Here is a 24,209-nt window from a genome sequence, read left to right as displayed (position 1 = left end):
TGCCTGCTGTTCTAGCTTTGGGGGCACAATGATTTTATCTCTGTATTACTCACTAGTGTTCCACGAAACAATCAAAGGTAAGAAATTGTGTTAATCTTTTCCTTCCCTTCCAAGTGGAAACCACTGTAGAAGATATCTATGCGTAGTCTACTTTTTAACACAGGGGAGAAATAATAATGAGCCCTTACAGCAATCAGCCAATTTCTGTTGAGTTAGTGGCCCTTTGTTCATACTGTTTTGGACAGTGAGGTGACACAGCAACCTGCTCTCTGGTCTGCTGCACTGGTCCTTTCCTGGAGTCTGCATAGAGAAATCCCTGTTGCACATATTCAGTTCCCCACAGCAAGTTTGAAATTTGAATTTCTGGTGTACTTCAAGCAAAACAGTTATTGAAACGTCATCACATAATCTGTGCCCTTTCAAGACCGGTTTATACAAATATGCAAATACATAGCTGTTCTTGACACAGCTAAAAACCTGATATTCTGTCTCCTGGGAAAAGGTGTTTAGAGATGGGGTACAAAATGAAGGTACCTTCATTCATAAAGGTACTTTTTTATTCTTTCTCATTTTTTTTCCCCCCATTGGTTTCTACTAATCTACAGAGGAATGACGTAACATGTCGAATCTGTTTACTCCTCAAACAGTCTGGGATGCTTGCATGTCTATGTTCTAATTTAGGAAGCAACTGACAGACAAAATGGTGTTGGGTAGACACTAAAAATACACACTGTAGGAACCACATAAACTCCCAGGTACAAATTAGCTTGTTTGTTTGTTTGTTTGTTTTTGTTGGTTGGTTTTTGGTGGTTTTTTTTTTTTTTTTTGCCGCTGCAATTTGTAATGAGAAATGAACTAAGCTTCTTCCTCAAAGTTCCAGCTATAGATCAGCTAGAAACTTTAGGGACTACTTGTATCCTGAGAGGTGACATATTGATCTACAGCTCCAAGAATTGTGCCAAGAATGAAGAATCAACAAGATCTTCACTTGATTTATGTAGGCTAGACATCTGTGGCATGCCTTTCGAAGGTGATCTCTCAGAGGCGTAATTAAAACTTGATGGTGAATAATCATGATGATTTGTGTCCCCACATTGTAGCTGTGTGGCTGTTTTTATGTGGTTGTAAATGTGGCTGGTCCCTGCTTGTGACAAGGATGGTTAGAAAGTACTGAGCTTAAGGGCTAGAATTTTGCACGCAGCTCTTATGCAGAAGGTCTCCAAATATTTCCAAGACTAGACCTAAAGTAGTTTCAGTTTAGAACTAGTCAAATTGCAAGTTGGTGAAAAAATAAATTCAATAAGTTTTTAATTAGTAAAATTGAGCAGCCTCTAAATTTGCTCACTCTTCAGAGAGAGGCAGTCCTGTGATATTGGAGATGCAGACTTGAGGCTGAAGATAGTGGGCAAAGACAGCAGTTTGTAAATTAGCCTTACTTTGGTCCCTACACATTATCAACAACAGCATCACCTTTTCCTTCATCCTCAACTCACCTGTCAAAAGGAGAAGGAAAGTACTGGGACAAGGGTTATCCTTCATTCGATATTTAAACACTCTGACCAGGACACAGATTTAACTAGAGATGCAGTCTGAAGATTTTCCCATTGAATTCTATGGTTTTGTATTAGTGTGGATAGAATTTTCAAGGCATACAAAAGGCTACCGCTGAAGCAGACTGGATTTCTTTCTTCTCTCTGCTATCTGGATGATGGTTGGAGTTCTGAAGAAGCTGTTTATCATTTGGTTTTGAATTATTCCTAGGATTTGTTTGTGCTTTAAAATATTCATCCTGCCTTCTAAAAGCCACAGCTTTCTCAGATTATATCAGTAACAGTGATTTTTACTCTTTCATTTTGAAACTGAAAGGCATAAAACACCATCCATTGCCTACTTATAAAATAAGGTGGGTAGAGGTGGCATCTCTAATTCTGCATGCGGAACAGTCAGCATAGTGGATACAGTCAAAGGCTGATTATCATAAGAAGCATGAGTTAGAACCGATGATCAATTTTCTGAGAATCCCTAGCCTTTCCATTAATTTTGATTTATTGATTTTTATGAGCAGGAGCAGTGAGAAGCTCAGGCTTTGAGGAGGATCAGAGAGGCCAGTGCGTGTCGAGGGTTATTGCCTTGTTTCGTGCTATGATTTATACAGTGAAGGTACCGGCTGAACTCTTCTGCTTGGTGTTATTTTATTTCTACTCATCATTATAGTGTTTCATGACTTTAAGACAACTACCCTCTGAGAATCTGTTCTGTTGTGTCTCTGACATTATTACAGGCTGAAGATCTGATTATTGGAAGTGCTGAGCCCTTGCAGCTCCAGTGGAATGAATGGAGGCTGAAGGTGCTCTGAAAAGCATGCCTGAGGCATTTTGTTCTTCTGAAGGGATTGAGTTGTTCCTCATAAATATAGGTCTCTGCTTTGACTAATTCCCCCTTGGCTGCAAATCCTTTGAAGTAAATGGAATTTACTTGATTAGAATTAAACCTGTGCTCCAAATTTAACTCCCATCTTTGCCATGTAGCTGAAGAATTGATTAGATCTTAGTAAATCTGATGTTAAAATTAAGCTTCACATTTACAGCTTTAGTTTTGCTGTCCAGTTGGAATACTGCATGCTGGGAAAGGTCAGAAACTTTTTTTTTTTTTTTTGATGGTTCAGATGATTCTGAACACAGTTCATGTTCCTACAGCAGAGGTAGCTGAACACACTGAAAGCAGAGTTTTGTGGCTAGAAGAAGTACCAAGACAAGTGTCTGCAGCTGGTGCAGAGAGTCAGCCTGCCTGAGCCATTCACATCCTCCTGGACAGGGTCTTAATTCTAATTTGTCCAGTTCCAGTGAGAGAAAGCAGATGTCAGACAGTGATTCAGCCCTAGGAAAATGTGATTTATCCCAATGCTTGATAATTCGGCTGTTCTTGCACAGAAGGAAGTTTGCCTAAGTAGTGGCTGTTTGATCCTGAAGTGAGGAAAGATGATGCTGTTTAAGCATGTGAGTGACTGCCAGAAAAGTTCAAAGGAGCACTCCTGAAGGGTGAAAGGTGAATCTGAGAGATTTGGGGACTAGGTATATAGAGAAAGCTTATTCGGCTTGACTTTTTTCTTTCCTTTTTAAGAACATAGATATGCAACCTACTGAAGTGGCCCTGCAAGTCATGGCAGAGCTTGAAGATTCTATTCAGTCCTTGGCTAAAGGAAGGCCCTTCTCTGCTCAGGTTGCTCAGATGTCCCCAGAGGTCAGCACTGCTTCAGTCCTTAGTTCTTGAAAATTCTTTTTTTTGCTCAAGGAGAAGCACAGCACACTCCTGCTTTTCCATTTTGGGATCATTACTACAGTGTTCCTTGGGGTTTTTTTACTTCCCTAAAGCCAGTGTTTGATTAAAAATAAAGATGTTTGGGGATTGGTTTTTTGGTTTTGTTTGTTTGTTTGGGTTTTATTATGTTTGTCTCAGATAAGGGATAGATTATAGAAGGTCCATTGCTTTTGATTCTGGTTATTTTCAAAGAAAAAATTTAATCAGTTACATTCTCTATATCTGTCAACATTTTTTTGTTACCTCTGTGCAATATGGTAGATCATTTGCTGTGTCAGCAGAGCTTCACATTTCAGTGTGTACACTGATCTAATCCTGTTTTGTGAGTGATGGGCCCTGGTGTTTGGTTCTCAGCAGGTGAGATGGACCATGCTGTTACAGCAGTGGGGAAGGCTCTTCTTTTGATGAGCTTCTTCCCTTTGTCTCTCTGTCCCAGACTGCGCTACAAAACTTGGCACAAACAACAAACACTGAAGAGCATATTCAGGCAAACAGGTAGTTGCTTCCTCTTCCTGCTGTCAGTCCCTTAAAGACAAGGGTCTGTATTGTGTTTTGTTGTCTTTAAGACTGGTAGACCAAGGCTGGCTTTTCAGAGTAGTGTTTTGACTCCAGAGAACTCCAAGAACTGGGATTTCACTCAAATACACTGCTTTCTAAATTTCATGGCTGATGGTATTTTATGTTTATTTTTCGAAGCTCCTGCCTGTACATGTTTTATTCCACCCCGCCTTGTTTTTCTGTTTTTAGCCAGTGAGACCTGCAACGATTTCCATCCCATGTTCTTCACCCATGACAGATCGTTTGAGGAGTTCTTCTGTATCTGCATTCAGCTTTTGAACAAGACATGGAAGGAAATGAGGGCAACTTCAGAGGACTTTAACAAGGCAAGAAAAATGGCGGGGTGGGAATAACTGGGCAGAATGGTGAAACAATGCCATATATTCTTCTCTAGAGGCACAGGGATTTACTAATTCCCATTCTGCTGAAAGCCTAGAGATTTCTCTTCTTTGGATGCTTTGCACACTGGAATGCCAGCATTTAGAGAGCTATGGTTAGAGGATAGGAGATGTAAGGAGGTTCGTAGACCTTTTTCACTCATGTTGCACTGCAGACTACGAGACTAAAATTCTGGCTTGAGGGGAAATTCTGCCTTTTTATGTTAGCAATATTATGCTGAAGTGCTGCAGACTCCAAGGTTGTAAATAATGCAGAGAGAGTACTGCAGTGATAATTCTGTGCATCCCTTTCATTTCATGTGAGCAGTAAAGTGATAAAATATTCCAGAGTGGACACAATCATGACAGAGTGCTGTGCCGTTTACTCTCCTAAAACAAAGACAAAAAGCCCAAAAAACCCAACCAAACAAAAAAACCCAAACTAACCAACCAAAAAAAAAAAAAACCAAAAAAAACCCCACCACCCATAAAAACTACCAACAAACAAACCAAAAAACCCTGAAAACCAGTGAAATAAAAATTCAAACAGAAAACTCATCAGTAAGAATTCTGGAAGCATCAGCCAATCTCCTGATCCTCAGAAAAGCAATAAAGAACAGGTCTGTCTTAGTGGTCCCAAGGCATCCAATTTTTACACAATTTACCATGAGGCTGAACTGTATCTCTGGCATTTTCTAAGAATGGTGAACTCATGCTTTAATGGCCAGCTTTCATCCTTATCTTCGGGATTCTCTGTTTGGATCTTGAGCTTCTCCACGGGAGATATTTGTTTTAGAACTGTTGATTGGGAATGAAAAGTGAGACTGCTGCTCTGTCAGCACGTGACTTAAAATTGCTCTGAAGTCACCAGACTCAAATGTTACATTAGAGTCAGTAGGAATGATCATGCCTGACTTTTAATTGGAACTGTCTATTATTGAAGTGGTCCCAATGTCCATTTTCTACTTCAGAGTGAAGGTGAATTTTTAGGTCACAGTGAGGAGTAACCTTTGTCGAGTTTCAGGCAAGTTAGTTGTCAGCAGTACCAGAGCTGTGGCTGAAAAGAGAAAGGAAGACCAATATGCACACTGTCGTAGCCAGATGACCTACAGCCTTGTTCTTACATAGGATTTCTGGCATGCTTCTCCTACCTGATGATCCAGGAACACAGAAGGAGTAATAGCAAGATAATTGACTGAACCATATAGGGCTGCTAAAAATCAAGAGCTTAAAAAGCAACTATAGAAAGACTAATTCATAATAAGTGGTTGTTTTAAATAAATGTATTAACAGCTGCCTGTTACTTACAGGAATTCTATCTCAGTAGAAGAAGGATTTGTCTACGTAATTTCCCACAACTTGAGTTGAAAAATTATTAGCAATCCTAGGGAATTCCGATAAAGAATGGTTCCATTTCTGGCACCAGCCCAGGTCACCCTAAAAGGAAATCAAAGAAATTTACTTTGCAGTGTTAGGCATTGTTATGGAGGTTCACAGGAGATCAGGGAGTTTTTTTCTCTGGTATTACTTGTTTGCTAGTTGTGTTTTCTGTTGCTGATAGTCCTGCAATTACCTGTCAGGTCTGTCAGGTTCATAGCACTGGCACTGTGTCTTACTGCATGTGTCATTGAAGACATGGGCAATTCTTAACTTCATGAGCAAACCTGAAACATTTGCCACTGGACTACCAGGGTTTGTGTCTGGTGGTGGCACTGTGCTGCATGATCCTGTGCCCAGGATCTCTGCCTGCAGAAATCACTCTTGATTTTGTAACTGTTTTGTAGAGGGGAGGGAATGCTAAGCCCTTGTGTCTCTCATTTCTAACACTTCTCTAATTATGTTTTGCTTGTCTAAATCCTTTCTTACAGTCATAAGGAAATTTTTGTGCTCTTACCCATTTCAAATGACATGTGGTGGGGATGTGAATTACTCAGCTGATAAACATCTGAAGGGATCTGTGAGTGGAGCAAACTGGGTTGTTGTGTGGGCTTGTGAAGCACTTGAGGGTTTGTGGGGGCTGATATGTTCTATGGTAGTACCCAAGGTTTACCCATCTGCCTGGTGGGTGACAGCAGCCAGTGCAGCCCATGGCTTTTCCAAACTAAACATCACCGTTTTTCATCCTTACCTGGCAAGAGGCTTTGGTGATCACAGCATGTTGGTGTTCTGTGTTCTGCATCTTCCCTGTGTGCTAAGGGTGCCCATTTCTGTGCAGTCATTTTTGAAAACTTGGCAGGCAAGGGCCATGTGGGCCTGGGGAGCATTCAGCCCATCCTTTCAAAAGTGAACGGGAAGAGAGCAGACCTCACAAGATGCAGTAAATTACTTGTATGAAAACAAAAGAAAATCTTCCATCTTCTCTTGGTGTTACTATTTTTCAGTTTCAATAACTTGATTGTCATGGTAGTGTATGAAACACCACTTTGTTACAGTTTACTATCCCCCTGCCTGATGGGATCATTTGTTTTATTCCTTTTTCTGTCTCATCCTTCCTTAAAACCTCCAAAACAAAATTAGACGCTCTCAGTATACTGATTTCTAACTCTTGAGGCCTGGACTTTCTGCTAAAAAATCTACACTGCTTGCTTTGATGTTTAATCATAATTGAAGAAAAGGAGCTTTTTAGTTTAATTTCAGACTTTTGATTAATCACAGTAACTTGTACATTGAGAGTCTGTAGGAGGTCTGTGTGCATATACAGAGAATTATTTCCTCCTCTTTGAATTGGGGAATGACAGGCACTAAAAGAGGCGAGGTGATTTAATTTCCCCTCAGGTTTCAGTGCCTCTCTCAAGGGTTCTTTAAGCCATATATTAAGACTTCCTTTTGATGACAAAATGGCACACTGTGCCATCGTGGTTCTTCAGTTTATGGTGTGGAGATTCCACATAGGTTTGTTCATTTTTAAAGTTTCAAAAATAATTAAACCAGCACTTTGCTCATGGTTGGAAGAATTTGATGGTATTTCAGTGAGACATTTATGATCTCATGCTTTACCCTATTCTTATTCATTAAAAGACACACGTTTTGTCAACTTTTGCATGAGAAAAAGTTCTTTGATGTCTGTGGTGATAGCATGACACTGTCAGACCTAAAACCTTTTTTTCAGTCTCTCTATACACTAGTAGATGTCTGAAGAGAATAATTCAGACAGGCAGCTAAGCTTATATTATGCCTTTGTAACATTTTAAAACATGCATAATTCATGTTTTGTGAGTTTCCTAGAGAAATTAAGATTCTGTTGTATAGACAGACATGCAAGTGGCAACAATTCCATTTGAAACCTTTTTGTTTTCATTTGAGCCTACAGATGATCAAAGGACCCTATACAAGTTTCTCCAAAGTTATTTGTGAGCAGAGAGCATGGTTTATGGCTTTGAAAATATAATCTAGTCTCCAAGCTTTACATACTTTTACATGTTGTATTAAAGCAGAAGAAAGCATTGTGTATTGATTTTTGGAGTCAGTGCTGACTGTAAGAAAGCTGGCCTGAGTTATCTCACATCCAGTATCTAGAAACCTTCATCAGCAGCCTGCCCATTTAAATAGGTACCCATCAGTCTGATTTCCATCATGTAGGGACCACCCTACACTCTGCTCAGGGTAATCAGGCCACTGCCACACAGACTGAGATGTACATAAATTGGTTTGGGGTTTATTGTTTCTTTTTAACACAGTGGTAGGTGGAATTCAAAGAACCCACCCAACAGTAAAATTCCTCCCATGGGGCCAAATAAAAGCATACTTCCAAATTTTTGTTAATCCCCACTAGATGTACTTCAGTAAATGCACCTGGATTGCCCTAATGTGGATTTACATTGTGATTGCTTTCTCTTTAGTGGTCTTCTTGTAAAGTACACATATTGTTTCTTGGGATAAAAGAAGACAGCAAGTAGAACATCGTGTAGGACACAAGATTATCCTCTTAACTCTGGTTTTCAGAGATTTCAGTCAGCAGCTTTTCGTAGGTTTAAAGTTCACATGCTAATAGGAGGAAAGGTGAGCAAATGGATTATTTTAATTGCAGCCATAACTTGTCTTATTAAACCTGCAGAACAGAATGAGCAATTTGCTAATTCTGTACCTAGTGTTCTACCATCTTAAAAAAAAGCAGATTAAGAGTAAAAATAACTGCTTCCAGTTCCAGTGTAGAAGGAAAAATACTATTTTTTTTTTTTACTTGGCTAGCAGGGTGTTGAAGCTGCATTATAGAGAATGGGCACAGTGTGGCTGCTTTTATTAGTATTAGCATAGGTGTTGGGTTTTAGATGACCAAAACTGACTACTCATAACAAGGTGCACATTATCATTCCAACATGACTAAAGTTAAATTGGAGGAACCAAAACTGAAAAAATTAAAAGTACTGTGATATAAGGTGCTTGAAAACAAAATCCACTGCATTCACTAAAATTACAGGTTTGACAAATAGGAAAGTGGGACAAGGTTGGCTAATGATGCTGCCAATGTATTTTTCTTGTTACTTAGAGATTTAGTTAAATTGCCTTCTGGACATGTGTTTGAGATCATCACAGTATAAAACATGAGCTTTTAAATGTTTTGTGAAAACATATTTTGTAATAAGAATTAGTAATAATATATAGAAGAAGAAGAAAATATTTTATAATAAGAAAAATATTATCAGAAACCTCAAAAAACTGGTTTCATCGTTCAGCTAGTATCCATTTCACAGTGGCAACCTGCTGAGGAGCTGCCCTTGTGGTATCTGGCTATTTCAGGGACACACCAAGCTGCAGCAGTGGGGTCTGCTCAGCAAGATGATAAAATATGTCACTGACAGGCATACACATAACAAACTGCCTTTGTGGTGATCAGAAGAGTAGACATTGTTCACAGCGGCAACAGATGCAAACAATAAATGCCCTACGTGAGTCCAGTAATTAAATAGCAAAGCAAACACAGAGGCATTTGATAACCACAAAAGATGTTTATAGCTCATGCTCAGGCTCCGCGAATGTTTTTCCTTGCTCACTGACAAGATAACAGAAAAGGTAACCAGGCATAACATAAAAATGAAAAATACAATTTCCTTCTTCGGTGGAGCTTTGGAAATGCCATGCTACGGGTTTCTCAGCTTCTCTGGTGTTGAGTTTTCGACAGCTGGAGGGATGAATAATTGGGGAAGGCTGGGTTCAAAATATGACTGAGTGTTGAAGGACAGGCTCTTTAAGAAGCAAACTTGTGTGAGAGGTGGTTTGTGTGAAAACCTGGTGGGCCAAACCCACCATCAGGTAATGTGAGTTACCCATGAGGAAGCAAAGGCCTAGGAGGTCATTCTGAAAGGGTCAGAGCAACAGTGTGGCAGAAGAGCTGTCACCAGCTTTGCTGGGTCTGCTGCAAACTGGAGAGACTTGAGGACCAGACTCTGCAGAACTCCTGTCCAAAATGCCCCCCTGGCTGCAACCTTGTTGTCCTAATGCTAGTCCTTGCCTTGGCAGCTCTGTTCCTGACCTGGAAGTGACAGGGCTTTGCCTCACTCCTGTAGGAGCAGTAGGTCCCCAGCATGCTCAAGTGATCCCCTCTAGTGGCACTGACAACATTCTGCACTTTCCTGCTCCTTGCAGGCTTGGCGAGCCTTGATAAACCACACTTTACAGGAAGGAGGCAAAGGCACCCAGGGCTGAAGTGCCTTGGCAGTGAAGCAGCTGCAGGGTCAGAATCAGAACCAGCATTTCTGGCCACTTGCTCCAGCCTCCTCCATCACCTTGCCACAGATGCAATAGCAGCCCCAGCCCCAAAGGGGTGCTTTCCTCTCTCTCTGCCTCCCTTTCTCCCCACCCAGCTGCACAGGGAGGCTTGGAGAAGGATTGCAAATGGTAGCTTCAGAAAATGAAAGAAGCATTACCTTAAACAAGAGAAAAAGTAATTCAGACAAACTTGAAAGTAGAATCCTTTGGTCAGTCTTTAAACCTATTTGTCACCTCCTTTTCAATTCAATGAAAGGAGAAAGGAAAGGGATGGTAAAATAGCTCTTCACAGATGCCCTCCAAAGCATTATTGTTTTCTTATGGGTCTGAAGCAGATGAATTTAACTTCTTTTGGGAGAAGCTTTGGAAGGCTGCTCCGTTTGGATTTTACTGTTGGGAAATACCAGGCTAGTGGAATGATTGCACCTCTCTGTTAGCTTTATTGCAGCTTCCCTTGAGAATGCTTTGTTTATATCACATAGGGATATTGCAAATAAATTATTCTCACATAGAATGAATTCAGTATTACCCAGGCTGGGGCAGATTAGCACAAATTAAATCCCACGTTTTCACACCTGAGGCCAATAGCACTTTATTAACTTTTATTGGAAACAGATAATTGCTATAAATATATAGTATCATTAATTGTGTAATGCATGAATTTATAAAAACATGTGTGGCAATTAACATTTTTCAAGTCTGCTGCATAGATTACAGATAAAATGAGACTTTTTAATTGAAGAAATTAGTCCCTTCAAATATAATAGCAATCTTTTAGAAAGCATAATTTGGGTGCAGAAAAATTGTCAGGTCTATTCCGTCAATAACCTCTTCCTTCAGAACTGTCTTTTTTAAATAGTGCAATTGAATTGATGCAGAGAGAGCCTGTTTAAGACCTTCTCCTGCATTTGGTCATATACTTCATATACCTCTATACTTTTTGTGGCCTAGATATTCCAAATGTATGCCTTCATCAGCTGCTCACTTAGGAATGGCTCTGTTTAGTCTTCATCTCTGCATTTATCTCCCCCTGTCAGATCTGTCCCATAGCACTCATCTGCTGCTCCTGGCTGCAGGAGCCTGAGAAGGGGTGTTTAAGATGCTGAAGAGGCATGTTTCCATTTACTGAGGCATCAGTCTGTAAAAATCAGATTTAAGTATTCATACCCCAAAAAATCAGGGCTGTCAAGCTCTAAAGAACTGAACAGCAGTATCACATTTTTAAATCTGAGTGGTTGTTTCCTTTTGAAAAAATTTCAGTCTGAACTGGCATTGTCAAGAATGCAAATACATTTTAAAAACTAATTTGTGAAAATTAAGTACTTAGACTGCATAATGAAGTAGTCTAACTTGCTCTTTTTCTGCGCTTTGTAGCTTATGAACTATTTTTGTAGTTCAAAGACATTTTTCATTTAAAACGGTGTCTTTACTATTTTTGTCTTTGCCACAAGGCTTTGGGAGTCTTTAGTAGTAGAGTCTCATATCTAGTTACAGATGAACTGTCCTTCCCTTATCCAGTGATCACCTATGCAGTGATTTCATTGAGGGCATAGCCTTAGAAGGAAAATAATTTTCAAGCTTGATTTCCGTCCATTTATATGCCCGGATGGGTGCACCAACAAAGAGATGGATTCTTCAAGCCAAAAATCAAGGAAAGGGAAGGATGTCTCAACAAAACATGTTATTTAAAACAAGAAAAGAGTATTTTAGTGTAATCTGTTCCTTGGCCAGCAGCTTGTCTTGTCCTTTCCCCAGTGATGAAAGACTGTGTTGGTTTCAGCAGTGGACTCTCTTATGTGTGGAAAACCTAGCCATCATTGGCAGAGAGGATTTTATCCCCCAGATTTCTAGTGAAGTCTGTGTGTTACTGTAGAATACATACAGGTCTGTGTAACACCCTGGAGATGATCATTTTTAAAGCTGCTGGTACTTCATACTTTCAAAGCACTCTTCATTTTCATCTCAGTGGGTGCTGATCAAACCAAAAAACTTTGTCAGCCTTCAAAAAGATGACTGAGTGGAAAGCCTGATAACCAGAGGAGAAGCACAGAGTGTAGGTTATCTGTGTTAACCGCTCTTTTTCTACTCCACAGAAACCTTTTGCACTGGAAAAAAAAGGCTTCAGTTGCATGTAGAGTGTGTTAGTTGTTACCCTAACTTCAACTGTCACCAAACCAGCATATTTTGTGGTATTGCCCCTGTCATTCCTGTCTAAAAGTGTGGATAATAATCAGATCCCAGGAACCACTTTTTTCTCTATATTTTTATTTATTCTTTCTAGGATATATTTTTGTAGTACAGTTAAATCAGAGGTGCATGGCATATGGCTTTTTGCTGCATGAATTGCTGCTGATGTGAATGTCAGTGGGCATATAATACCAGATTTTCATTTTGTGAATCACAATGCATGGAATTCAGCCTGAGAGCTCCCCAGACTATAGACCTTATTATAGGCAAATAAAAAAGGGAAGGAAGGGGGGAGAGGTGATGTCTTGGATATTTTGTTTCAGTTGAAATGAGGTTACCGTGATGAATGATGCAGCTGACAATGAGATTTTTATAGCCTCTCTTGGAGTAGCAGAAGAGCTTGTATTATTGTTGGTTTGCTTTAAGTAATTGTAATCTAAATAGCACCGTGGTTGAAAAGAGCAGCAGAAATCTTTCAAATGTGTCTTGTAAGCAAAGCCAGGGTGATGATTTGTTTTTGTCTCATCTGTCCTTATACAAATGTCCTTCATTGTTTGCATCTTACATCTCGCGTATTGTCTTGATTGAATATGTCAGTCACCATTAAAGAGGCGTTTGCCAGTCAGTGCTGCTGCTGCCTGTCTCTATTTTTAGTGCATGAGGTAACTGGCCAGCAGCTGACAAGCTGATCCTGCTACCCGATGCACCAGTGTAAATTAAGGTTGGCTGTGATGGAGGCAGATGGGAGGGAGGGCTGCTGGAAGGCAACGTGAGCGGGAAGGTGAGGATGGTGTGTAGGTGCAGATGGGCTCTCCTCTCCTCTCCTCTCCTGTACCCACATCAGCTGTCTCAATACGCATCCACACCATGTACACTGGGCCAACACAGGTACCTGGGCTGCCTCTGCTGGCTCTGTATTGGGTGGTCACAGGTTAAACTGGGCCTTGCTGTGCTGGTGTGAGCCGTCCTCAACTTCCCAGATACTGCATAAAAGGGAAAATAGAGGAGATGAGGGGTTTAGCATGTGCTTTCTGAAGGCAGTGTTAGGTTTTGCCCCACAGAGTCTTTGGCCTTGAGACCACAGCAGAGACTGTGAAGGTTGTTATTTGGAGTGGTAGCGAAGCTTAGACTCATGAACTTGGGGTCTGCCACTTTTCCACTGAGAGTTAAATAGCTTACTGGGGATGGATTGTGTTGAGTGTGCCTCTGAAAGTGGTAAGGCTCTTTTTTCTTTGCCCTTTTCCCTCTTCACTGTGGATTTGAATAGTATGCAAAATATCTTGTGGATTTATTGATGACAAAAATGTAATTTATTGGGAGGTTCCACCCTCAGGTTATCTTTATATGTTGGTCATGGTAAGCAGAGAAGCAAGACCCCCAGTAATACATATGAAAGCTGAAGATTATCACCTTAAAAGCTGAGCACAGAAATGGAGACAGACTTGATACCATGAAAATACATCAACCCAAATAATGGGGAGAGGTGAAGAAGCAAATATCAGAATCCTTGAAAAAGACATTTGTGTAGATGATTTTAGATCTTGCTGTGTAAGCTGAAGATATTTGTGCCATGGCCATGAAAATGAAATGCTCAAGAACCAATCCTTGTATCAAGAATGTCAAGTCTGCTTCTGAATGACTTCTGTGAAAGTATCTGGAAAAACAGTTTTCACACATGCTTTGAACTTTATGGCTTTTTTTTTTCTTTGAAGACTTGTCTTCAAATTTCAAGCATCAGTTTTCTGTCTCAGGGAAACTGACTGATCAGAACCTCAGCAGCAAGAGCTTAAAAATTGCAGTTCTATCCATTTTGTTTGACTAGTACATGCTGCCTAGAACTTTTTGTTGTACTTAACCAAGAGCCCAAAGGAAACCACAGATGTCATCATATCATTTTTACATTGTCAGCCTCTTCAGAAGCAATTGACTGGTCCTTCATAGTGAAAATAACATCTCTAAAGTCACCAAATGGAAAAATGAAATATCTTTGTTTTTTTAAAATCAGATGTATGAGATAAAGAATGTAATCTCATAACTGTCAAGATTTTGAGATTTCGTCCAAAAACTTATTTTTATGGAAGCTAGGGTTCTGGAAATTGTTAAAGGACTGTTTCCTTCCCTGGGGATCTGGACGTTGTTAAAGGGCTGTTTTCTTCCCAGTGATTTTCTTTTTTGATCTGATTGTCATATAACTGATACTTCTTCATTTTAAGGCCTATTTTTTTTTTTTTTAAGCTAGTGACTGGATGTAGCAATCTTACTGAATTTCTCTTTCTATTTTAAGTGAAGTTTCCTTTAGCTTCTCTCTGTGTTCAGTACTCCAATCTCCAACAGGATTTATTCCCCCAGACTTTTTTTCTGCTTGTCCTCTTTCGTTGAAACAATGGCATGCCTCATAGTACTTCCACCTGCCTTAAGGAGGGTGTTAATGGCTTTTCAAACTTTCTAGCTGGGGACACCCAACTGACTACTTTGGGCAACCACATCTGTCAAGACATCAGAAAAGACCCTTTCAGGTCATAGAATACTGGAAGCCAGTTTTTGGAGCCAGGATGGGCGTTACTGGCAGCTATGTATTTTCAGCAGTGGTAGAAATCTGAAGGCTGCTGTTAAAATTGTAAAGTCAAAATTACACACGCACATGTGGCACATGTGTTTCTTCTTCCTAAAACTTGATCCAATATGGACAAAAAAAGTCTTACCTCAGAAGTTGTGGTATAAATACAACATTTTAATAATGATGGCAGAGAACAAGATATTCTTTTATCTAGCCTAATTGTGCGTACAGTGGACATCAAAGTTTAATTTACTTAGAGAAAAGAACTATCTCCACCAATCTGGGAGATGAACTTCAGGTAAAAAATATTTTATGTGTGCAGCCTGAAAATGGTTCCAGTTATATACACGGCCTAAATGGCCCTTTGCTGTGTAAAATCTTTAAACTGATGGTTCTACTTCAGGAGAAAATCAAGAAAACATCTCCATAAAACTTATTTACCTTTGCATGGGTTAAGGGTGTTTTATTGCCTTGATGCTTTTAAGCTCCAGAGAACAGAATGTTTCATAGCTGCTCAATTTGCTTTAGTTATTATAATTTTCTTGAAAAAGTTTGATGATTCTAATTTCCTTCTCTATGCTTCTTGATTTTAGTACTAGAGTAACACTTCAGCATCTTGTATTGATTTTTATGATGACCAGGGTTTTGATACTAATTTCTGCAGATATTTTCTTTGATACTAAAAGCTGAGGATGGGTGACTGGCAAAGCAAATTGAGGATTCAGAAAGGCTAATTTCATGTTTTACAAATATCATTGTAGGTGCTTGCTTGTAGGACTTTCTTGGGGCTGATGAGTACCATGAATCACCAGGGCACACTTGTGTGGTGTGGACTATGCACACTGGGTTGAATTAGCTAAAGCACAGCTAGCATGACAGGGGAAGGGATTATTTCCCCCAGTTTGGCCTTTATGAGGCAGCAACTGGAAGACTGTGTCCACTTCTGTGCCCTAGAAATGGGGAGAAGCTGAAGAAATTGAGCTAGTCCAGCAAAAGGCTACCAAGATTATTAAGGAGGATGGAGCATGTGGCATTCAAAGGGAATGTGAAGGAACCAGGTTTGTTCATCCTGGAAAAGGCTGAATCCAGGGCGGATCCAGTTGTACCTTCTGCCATTGTTAGTACAAGAAGGATGAGGAAAAAATGCATACCCTTCTCAGGAGTACACAGAGAAAGAAGACAAGTTGCAATGAAGAAAACTCTTAGGATGTAAGGATAAAATACTCCCAACCACTGATACTGCTGCAGCTCTTGAACCAATTGCATAGAGAGATTATAAAATCTTTATCCCTGGAGAAAAACAAAGCTTGCCCAGAACTGCCCTGTATGAAATTAGCTTTGCTGTGTCTGCAGAACTTGATGCCTAAAACTGTCTAGGAACCTGAATTATTTCTTTATTTTTATGGGTAAAAGCTACTTTCTCATGCAGTAATATATCTTATCCAAATAAGAAGAAATGGTAATTAGTATCATTAGTTGTTATTGAAACAAATTTAGATGGAGCATCAGCCAAGTTCATAATTTTTTCCTGATGTTAAATAAAGCATAAAAGATCATTGTGATGGATTTTGTGGCCCCTTTAAGAAGTCAGGCTTTCCCCATTAACTGTGGTGATCCCTTTAAAGCAGTTTTAATTTGTCTTAGCTCTGGTCCTACTCAGGAGTATTCAAACGCCTTCAGAAATGAGATGTTGAAAACATTTTTTCAAAATTTTCTTGCCAGCATTTACAAAAGTATGTTTTACTAAATGTTTACCACTGGCTCTATGAGAGCATATCTGACATGGTAACTTCTCTAACCACAGTAACTTGTTAGCTCATTTGAACCCTAATACTTAAAGCAGGCAATGTGTGTAGAAGTTGCAGAGCCATGTTTGGCTACTAGTGGATTGGTTTTGGGGATGCTTGCTGTTTGTGATTGGCTGTTGGGGTTTGGGGTTTTTGAATAAGTGCCTATCTTGTATCAAAACCTCGCTTTTGCTAAAGCTTCATTGCTTACAGGTTCTTGCTTCAGGTGCAAGCTGTCATTTCACCATCCCAGGAAGTTTCAGGTATTTCTTTAAGCATGGGTTTATGACCAAAGGAGAACACCATTTAAATTGACAGACTATACAAATGGTAAAAAAGGAGAGCAGAAAGGTGATGTTAAGTGATTTTTAGTAGGATAACAAGAATGCATAAATTATGCATGTTACCTGAAAAGTTAATGGTAGAGATGGGAACTTAGCCCACACCTCACTTGTTAGTGCTTTGATGACAGGACAATTATATCTTGATTTTTTTCATATCCTGATACACAATTCTGTTATCAAGGAGAGGGATGGTTTTTTTTCCCCCTCTGTGGTAGAAGCATCTTCCACATTAAAGCAAAATATTTACCCTTTGTTTACATCCTTTAAAGGTTAAAGTAATTAAGTTGTTAGATGCAGTGTTTGCTGCACCTTTGGTGTGAATGGCTGAAATGAAAATGCTTGGCAATTTGAGACAGTAACAAGAAGGATGAGGATAAACTGAAGAGATGGCATTCACACTGTCTTTTTGTGCACAATCTCTCGTGCATGGTTAGAAACAGTAAAAATTTGAGAGCAATTATGAGTGAATCAGAGATGCCAGAAATATTTTTTTACCTCTCTCTTGAAATGACCAAAAAGAATGCAGTCCTAAATGACAAATTAAATAATTCACCAGCATACATGAGCACAGAGTTGGCAATGCTCTCCAAGGCAGACCAGGGCACACTGAGCTCACAGTTACCCAGCACTGCAGCTGGATTTGTGGGGATGGGCTTCTGTTGCTGCCACAGGTGTTAGAGATGCTCTGTATTGGGCAGAAAGTAAGACAGGTCCTTGAATATAGAAATTGGTATGTTCATGGTGCCTGGCACTAGCACAAAGCAGCAGTGCTTGTATTGCCAAGGAAAGACTATGCCTTGGCCTTTCTGGACAAAAGTTCTCCACTGTCCAGATTTGAAAATTAGTTTCTGGCTAACACATAAATGTTGAGTACCACTGAAAGGACAACAGCTCAGGTGTGGAAGGAAGCCAGACCTCACTGCGGGCTGTGGCTCGGGTAGAAAGGTTGTCCACATTCACAGTGACAGTATTAAAAAAAGTTATAAAAAAGCTTCCAAAAGCTTTGCATCCTACAAAGCTAAGCTATTCTGATTAAACTGATAATTTTAAAATAAAATGACTGCAGAGAAACCAAGAAAACCAGCAAATCCCTTCTCTCTGTTTTTCCAGATAGTACAAAGTGTTATTTAAAAAAAAAAAAAAGGATGTTAAAAATCTATTTATAAATCAAAAGAAGAAAATCAGGCAAAAAATTGTACCAGCAGCATTAAGCTGCAAAAAAAATTTCCTTGGACACATTGCAGTACCTTTTCAAAGCAGCATATGGGGTTTATTCTGGTGACTCTAATTTTAACATGAATGGGAGTCACGTGGAATACTCCTGGCATACGGCTTTGAAAATATATCCCTGCATGATTAAGGAAGACTGAAATATTTTTAAACATCTATTTTTATTTTCTTTAAAACCAATTCTGAAATGTTTTTAAACGAAAGCATTAATGGAATGAAAACAGTCCAACCCTGAACAAAGCAGTAATGTAACAGGTAGAAATACTACTGGCTTAGCACTGTAGATATGTTTGTGTTTCAGAAGCTGGGTAAAGAAGAGTAAGGAAAACTTGGAGTTTGTACTCACTGTTGCAACTGCCCCTGCATTGTTTGACCTTTATAGATTTGTCTCTTCACTTGGAAGATGAAGTAATCATTCCACCTACCACGTGCAAAGAGCAGAGGGTTCAGCAAAGACAGTACAAGGTGGGACTTGTCTCTGCAATGGCAATCAAGTCTGAAGAAATATGTACTCTGAAGATCAATTAGAGAGAGGCTCATTAGCGGGAAGGAAGTTCTGAGCAGATGCAACAGCCCTGACAAAGTGAGCCAGAACGCTGATAGAGCTGGGCCTGGTGTGTGGGCTGAATGTGAAGCAGGGTTGCTGCAGGGAGGTTCAGAGAGTCCTTTCTGACAGCCGGTCCTTCCCACCCATCTTCAGAGAAAGCAATCTTAACAGCTTCTTGAAATGTTTTGAAAAGGATAAGACAGAAAATGCCCATAAAACTGTATTGATGAACACAGTGAGAAGTATGGACAGTCATCTGGTGTCCTTCTAAAGATGCCAGGAAAGAAGGAAAAGTTACTTTTCCTTTTCTGATACTTTTTTGCTTTTTTTTTTTCCTCACTTTTTTTTAAGCAGAGAATGCAAGGTTTATTTTTATAACTTTAGTTTTGTGTGGGCTGCTTCTTCAGTGCTTGAGGATCTCCTCTGATTGTTTGCAATACCTTATTGCCTGTGTTACTAATATTTATCTGTCTTGACATCAGAGACACATGAAAAAGGAAATTGCCTGCCTTTTATTCTTTTCACTAAATCTTCACCAGTGATATCACGATGCTGAGCTCACCTGTCCTTTTTATCTATTGACTTTGAGTGGAGTTTATCCGGTCATTCCAACAGAGTTGCCACTTTCCAGACTTAAACATGAGATGAAACAGGCAGCATAAAGAAAAAGTATTTATGCTAGCTTTATTTAAGCAAGAGACTTCATTTAAGCAAGCCTATTTATATAGCAAGGTTATTTATACTACATTTGGCTGTGAATGGGCGTGTGTGGGCACGCTTCTGTTGTGCATGTGACACGTGTTTGGGGTATGTATATTTGGCTGCACATTTCCATGTACAGGGATTGAAAAAGTGACTGTTAGTGTCTCTGAGAAGGGGATGTTTGCAAAGCCCAGCTCAGGGAGACATTGAAATCCTTGGGAACAGATGCTTGCTGCCAGAGGCTTGACATAGAATAGAAGTATCATTTTGTGTGCTCCGAATTACCTTATGAGGGTGTGGATGGAGGATATTGCCCTTTCTAGCTGAAGCTAAGTGCACACTTGCAATATCTCCATGTTAAACAGCCCTAGCTGTTCATTCAGCTTATGTGAGCATTCATTTGACTTTCATTCCTGCATGAGGTGGAAGCAGACAGAACACGTTCTTCTCAGGAAAATTTTTTGTGTGCTTGCTGGACCTGGAAACTGGACTCGTGTTTTCTGTTCTCCTCATCAGTTGTAGTATTGGCAATCCCTTTCTGCACCACCAGAGCCATCTGACACTTACCCTTCCATGCAAGCCTGGAATGCAAAAGCAGTGCTAAGGGGATGTGAAAAACATGGGTTGGCTCTCATCAACAGCTATTAAAATAATAGTCTGAAGGTCTTTCAGCAGCAGCTGGGAAGGTGAACCAAGACACAGATAACTCTTTAATTGAGTTATTTTCAGTATACTCTTTCTAAACATCATCAACTAGCATTGTCAGTCTGGCCTTAAAGGTGCACAGTCACAGCAATATAGTTCTCTTTTAAAGCTGCTGGGTGTCTGATTGTTACTCTTAATAACATGCAGCAGAAGCTTTTAAAATCAAAACCTGCACATAAAAAACTCTTTTCAATAAAAATCCCATTTCTTTTTCCAGAATGCCTAGACAAGTAAATGCTAGGTTTTTAGAAATCCAGAGATGTTTGCTAGCATCATCCATTGTGACAGTCTTAAGGATCTGTTGGGTAAAACCCAAAGCCCCTGCTTCAGGTCTCACGCTACTAATCTCTTCTCCATTAGCAAGGGAGAGCATGAGTTTTGTGTGAACAGATTTAATCTTCCTGTGCAGCAGATGTGCTGACACATGGGTTTCTTTAGTCAATGGGGTAAATAATCTTCTGTTTAAGTAGTTCCTAAGTACCTATTTATGTAATTAACATATTAAAAAAAATCATGCATCATTATTTAAACAGTGAACCATGACAATGTCAGGCTGAGTTCAGATTACTGAGACAGATGACTTTTTCCTTTATTTTGTCCATCCTATTGCACTTCGGTTTTGGTAAAACCAGAAAAGCTAAAGAAATCATTCTGTTTCCATTTCATATGATCAAGTAGAGATTTAACTACCATCTTCCAGAAGAAGAAAACCACAGTGCACTAATGATTAAGATGGAGGGGGAGCATGCATGCCTGTAAGAGAGGCAAGACCAAGCACTTACGGACCATAATTGGTTTCAGCAGTGTTAGTACCATGTACATTCCACAGTGCCCATTCTGTGGAGAACAAAGCATTAAATTGAAGTCTTAGCCTATTTGGATTGAAGATAAACCTGGCTGCTGTTTCTTGTTTGGCAGCCAGCGCTAAGCATGAGCTGGAGAAGTAGCTAAAGATGGAAGGAAAATGCTGCAGTGATGTGAAATTGTTCTGTCCTGGCCTTGTGTATTCCAGAGTGATTGAATGAGAGAACTGAGATTACAATGACATGACTGAAAATACTCTCAGTATGTTCCAAAGGGTTTTGATACAAAATTTTGATATGCATTTGAACAATGTGGGCAAAGGAGGGAGTAGGGAAAATCCTAACCCAAACAGTGGATGAAGAATATGTGATAGATTTGGCAGATAGTGCTTTTATGGTCTGAATGTACTGAAAATTTTAAAATTCACAAGGTGATTTCTGAGCCTCTTGCAGTTTTGTATTTAAGAGTGCTATGTGAGAAATCCTGAAGCTGATGATGTGACTGTGAAACCTTCTGCTGTCTACTGTCTGGATTTATTATAATTGATTTGAAATTCTTCAGTGCCCTCTCATGCTATATGACTGCGTGTTTGAAATGGCAAGACTTAAAGGTTGCAGATAGCTGCGGGGGCTTGTGTATTTTAAGGGCTTTTTTAATATGATAACTATCCAAAGACAAACTATGATTGTATATGATACTGCTGTCAAACCTAAACATCACTTGAGGTTGTTTGTCTGCTGTACCCACTGTCAAGGTTAGAAATAATTTTCTTTTTTTTTGTGCATGTATCAAAAACTATGCAACTCCAAATTTGTTCACTGTGACAGAATGGTCTTCCTCTAAGCAACCCAGTTTCTCTTTCTTCCTTTTTCAGACTAGGTTTCTTATATGCAGTTGTGGTGCCTTTCTTCTTTTCATTTAGTTGGTTTTTTGGGTTTTGTTTTTCTGAGATGTGGATATTTTGGTTCTGTATCAAAAACAAGGCATTTTAGATCTTCTTGGAGTTAACACTGGAGGTGCAAATGGAGCCTACAGTCATGTTGTCTAGACTAGGAAGTCTCCTTTCACTACTCAGACTACATGTAATCATTTAGCAATTGGAAAACTGAGAAATATTCATGTCAGTTCCTGTAGCCAATTTCAGGATCGTTTGTAGGCTGTCTTTGGCTTAGCTGAAGAGCTTCAGTTGTCAGGGAAGATGAAGAAGAATTGCAAATTTAACACCCCTAGACAATCATCATCCAGACTACTATTGTGTATGTCCAGGACTATTGTATGAAATTCTATAAAGCTCTGATTTCATTTGTATAAGGCAAGTAGAGATTTTCCTTAATGCACATCTTTGTATCTTGAAGTCTTTTAACACGTGTATACATCCTCAGAATGTGGGCAGCCTACCTGGTGGTGCAGGAAGAGACCTGGATGCTCCCTGTGGTCAAAGCACAGGGAAAGGTAGTGAACACTGAATGCTCTCATTGGTGCTTGGATGGTGGAAATGCTTTGCAGAATGAAAGGTTCTGTGGTTCTGTAATTCATAGAGACCTTCTGAGTGCTATGGCAGATCACCTCTGAAGGTCACATCTAATCTGATTTGTAAAGCTGTGTTACTGACTGTTTTCAGCAGCTTATATATCACTTGTGTATTCCTAGTCAGATAAGCTTTCTGGTTTGTAGTCAAGCTGTCTTAAATGGCAGACAAGATAGATGTCTCTTTATGCTCTGGTCCAGCCTTTTCATTTTAATTTGTGTCTATATGTTACTATGCAAAAACTTCTTTCTGATGCACTAATAGTAGGAAAAAAACCCAAACCAAACCCTCAAAACTGTTCATTTGAAATAAAGTGTAGGGGCCTCCTGATAAAAGAGTTATGAGGTTTTCTGATACTAAGATTTGGGAAAAACCAAACTAAATGTGAAATAGGGCCTTGGAAGTCTCTGAAATACTTGTTTGTATTATCTACAGATAGGTCCTAATTGACGCTTCAAGAATACAAATGTGAAAGAGAAATGTGTAGGTCTTCCTGGACTAAATCAATAGAGCTGGCTGTTCCTGGTGCAAATCAGCTGCTTCTATGAATGGACTTTTAAAAGGGCTTGACAGTTTACTCAGAATTAACAGGTAATTTATGACACTGGAAGAGGAGTCACTGGAAACCAACCATCAAGTCTATGACTGGTGAAATCTTAGCAGGTTAACCATCTTTCCCCTTAGGTATCTAGGCTAAAAAAAGGAAAACCCACGATCTAGAAGGATGAGTAAGCATTATATCATCACTGATTGTTCCTCAGCTCCCACACACAAACAGGTCTTAGCCCATGACAGAATACTGGCAGGAGCTGCTGTCAGATTGACAAGTAGCAGCTTTGGTGTGAAGCCTTCCTGGAAATCTTTTTATCCTTTTAGTTGAACAGCATCATTTTATTCTGCTATCTTAGAAGATTTTTTCACAGATCTTATTTATTATGCTGCTTTGAAATACTGGGATTTTTCTAGCCTTGAATTTTTGATCTCCCTTAAAAGCTTTCTTACGTATCTCTGTCCTGTCCTGCTTTAGATTACAATGAAATTCTTAGTGTGTTTATTCCCATAACACAACCTTGTGAGGAAAAGAAATGAAATTTGCAGGGGAGATTGCTAAGAAAATAAAGAGACAAACGTGAAATTTCATAACCTTAAATCTAGTGGCTTGTTGTTGTCAGAAGTAGAGATCTCTCTCACTTCTGCTCCTTTCCTATGAAAGTAAAGACCTTAAAAGTGGGTCTTCTGAGTTCTTGACTGGTTGTCCTAATCTGGGACACAATCTTCTCCCTGTCAAGCATGTGAAATGCAGATGGGAGTTTTGGAAACTGGGCCAAGGGAAAATTTCTCTAGATACATCAAAGTTGCACTGCTAATCATTAGTTTTGATTGCAGTGGGGCTTTGTTTAGCAAAGCACAGCCTATTGAAGAGTTTGGAACTCTGTGTATCACATAACAGAAAGGAGCAATTTATTTCATTAGGAACCTCTTCAACTTAATATTGGCTTAAAAAATATGAATTGTACAGACCTCCTAGGAATGTGCCATTTTGTTTTTGTCGTCCAGTAGAATTTAAACTTGCTGGTTTGCATGACTATTTTAAGCTCTATATATTGACAGTGTTTCCAATCCATTACATGACAATAAGAGCTAGCAAAAATAACTGCTGAAGTGTTTCACCATTCATAGACAAATGACAGAGCATGCTCCTCACACCCAGACCACTCTCTAACCTGTGTGATTTTTAGGTGGAAGAAGAGGTGGGAGAGGGATGAAACAGGACAGACTGCTTTCTTCTACAGCAAGTTCTGTAAGCAAATCTAGGCTTTTTAATTAGCCCTCATCCCGTTAAAATGCACACTGAATAT

At 39.5% G+C, this 24,209-nt stretch overlaps 1 protein-coding gene across 8 annotated transcripts in view; it reads left to right on the top strand.

The window, feature by feature from the left end:
- The window catches only part of ELMO1 (engulfment and cell motility 1), a 302,881-nt gene that overhangs the window by 195,006 nt on the left and 83,666 nt on the right, over window positions 1–24,209 (top strand). For all 8 annotated transcript variants that reach the window (XM_085573345.1, XM_085573347.1, XM_021553298.4 and 5 more), the window contains one exon: window positions 4,066–4,202. In XM_085573345.1, the coding sequence (XP_085429471.1) occupies window positions 4,066–4,202 (137 nt within the window). The remainder of the gene's footprint in view (window positions 1–4,065; window positions 4,203–24,209) is intronic.

Source organism: Lonchura striata, chromosome 2 (assembly GCF_050655825.1).
Source record: "Lonchura striata isolate lonStrDom1 chromosome 2, ASM5065582v1, whole genome shotgun sequence".
In the NCBI taxonomy this organism is placed as follows: domain Eukaryota; kingdom Metazoa; phylum Chordata; class Aves; order Passeriformes; family Estrildidae; genus Lonchura; species Lonchura striata.
This window is presented reverse-complemented; position numbering and strand designations above follow the sequence as displayed.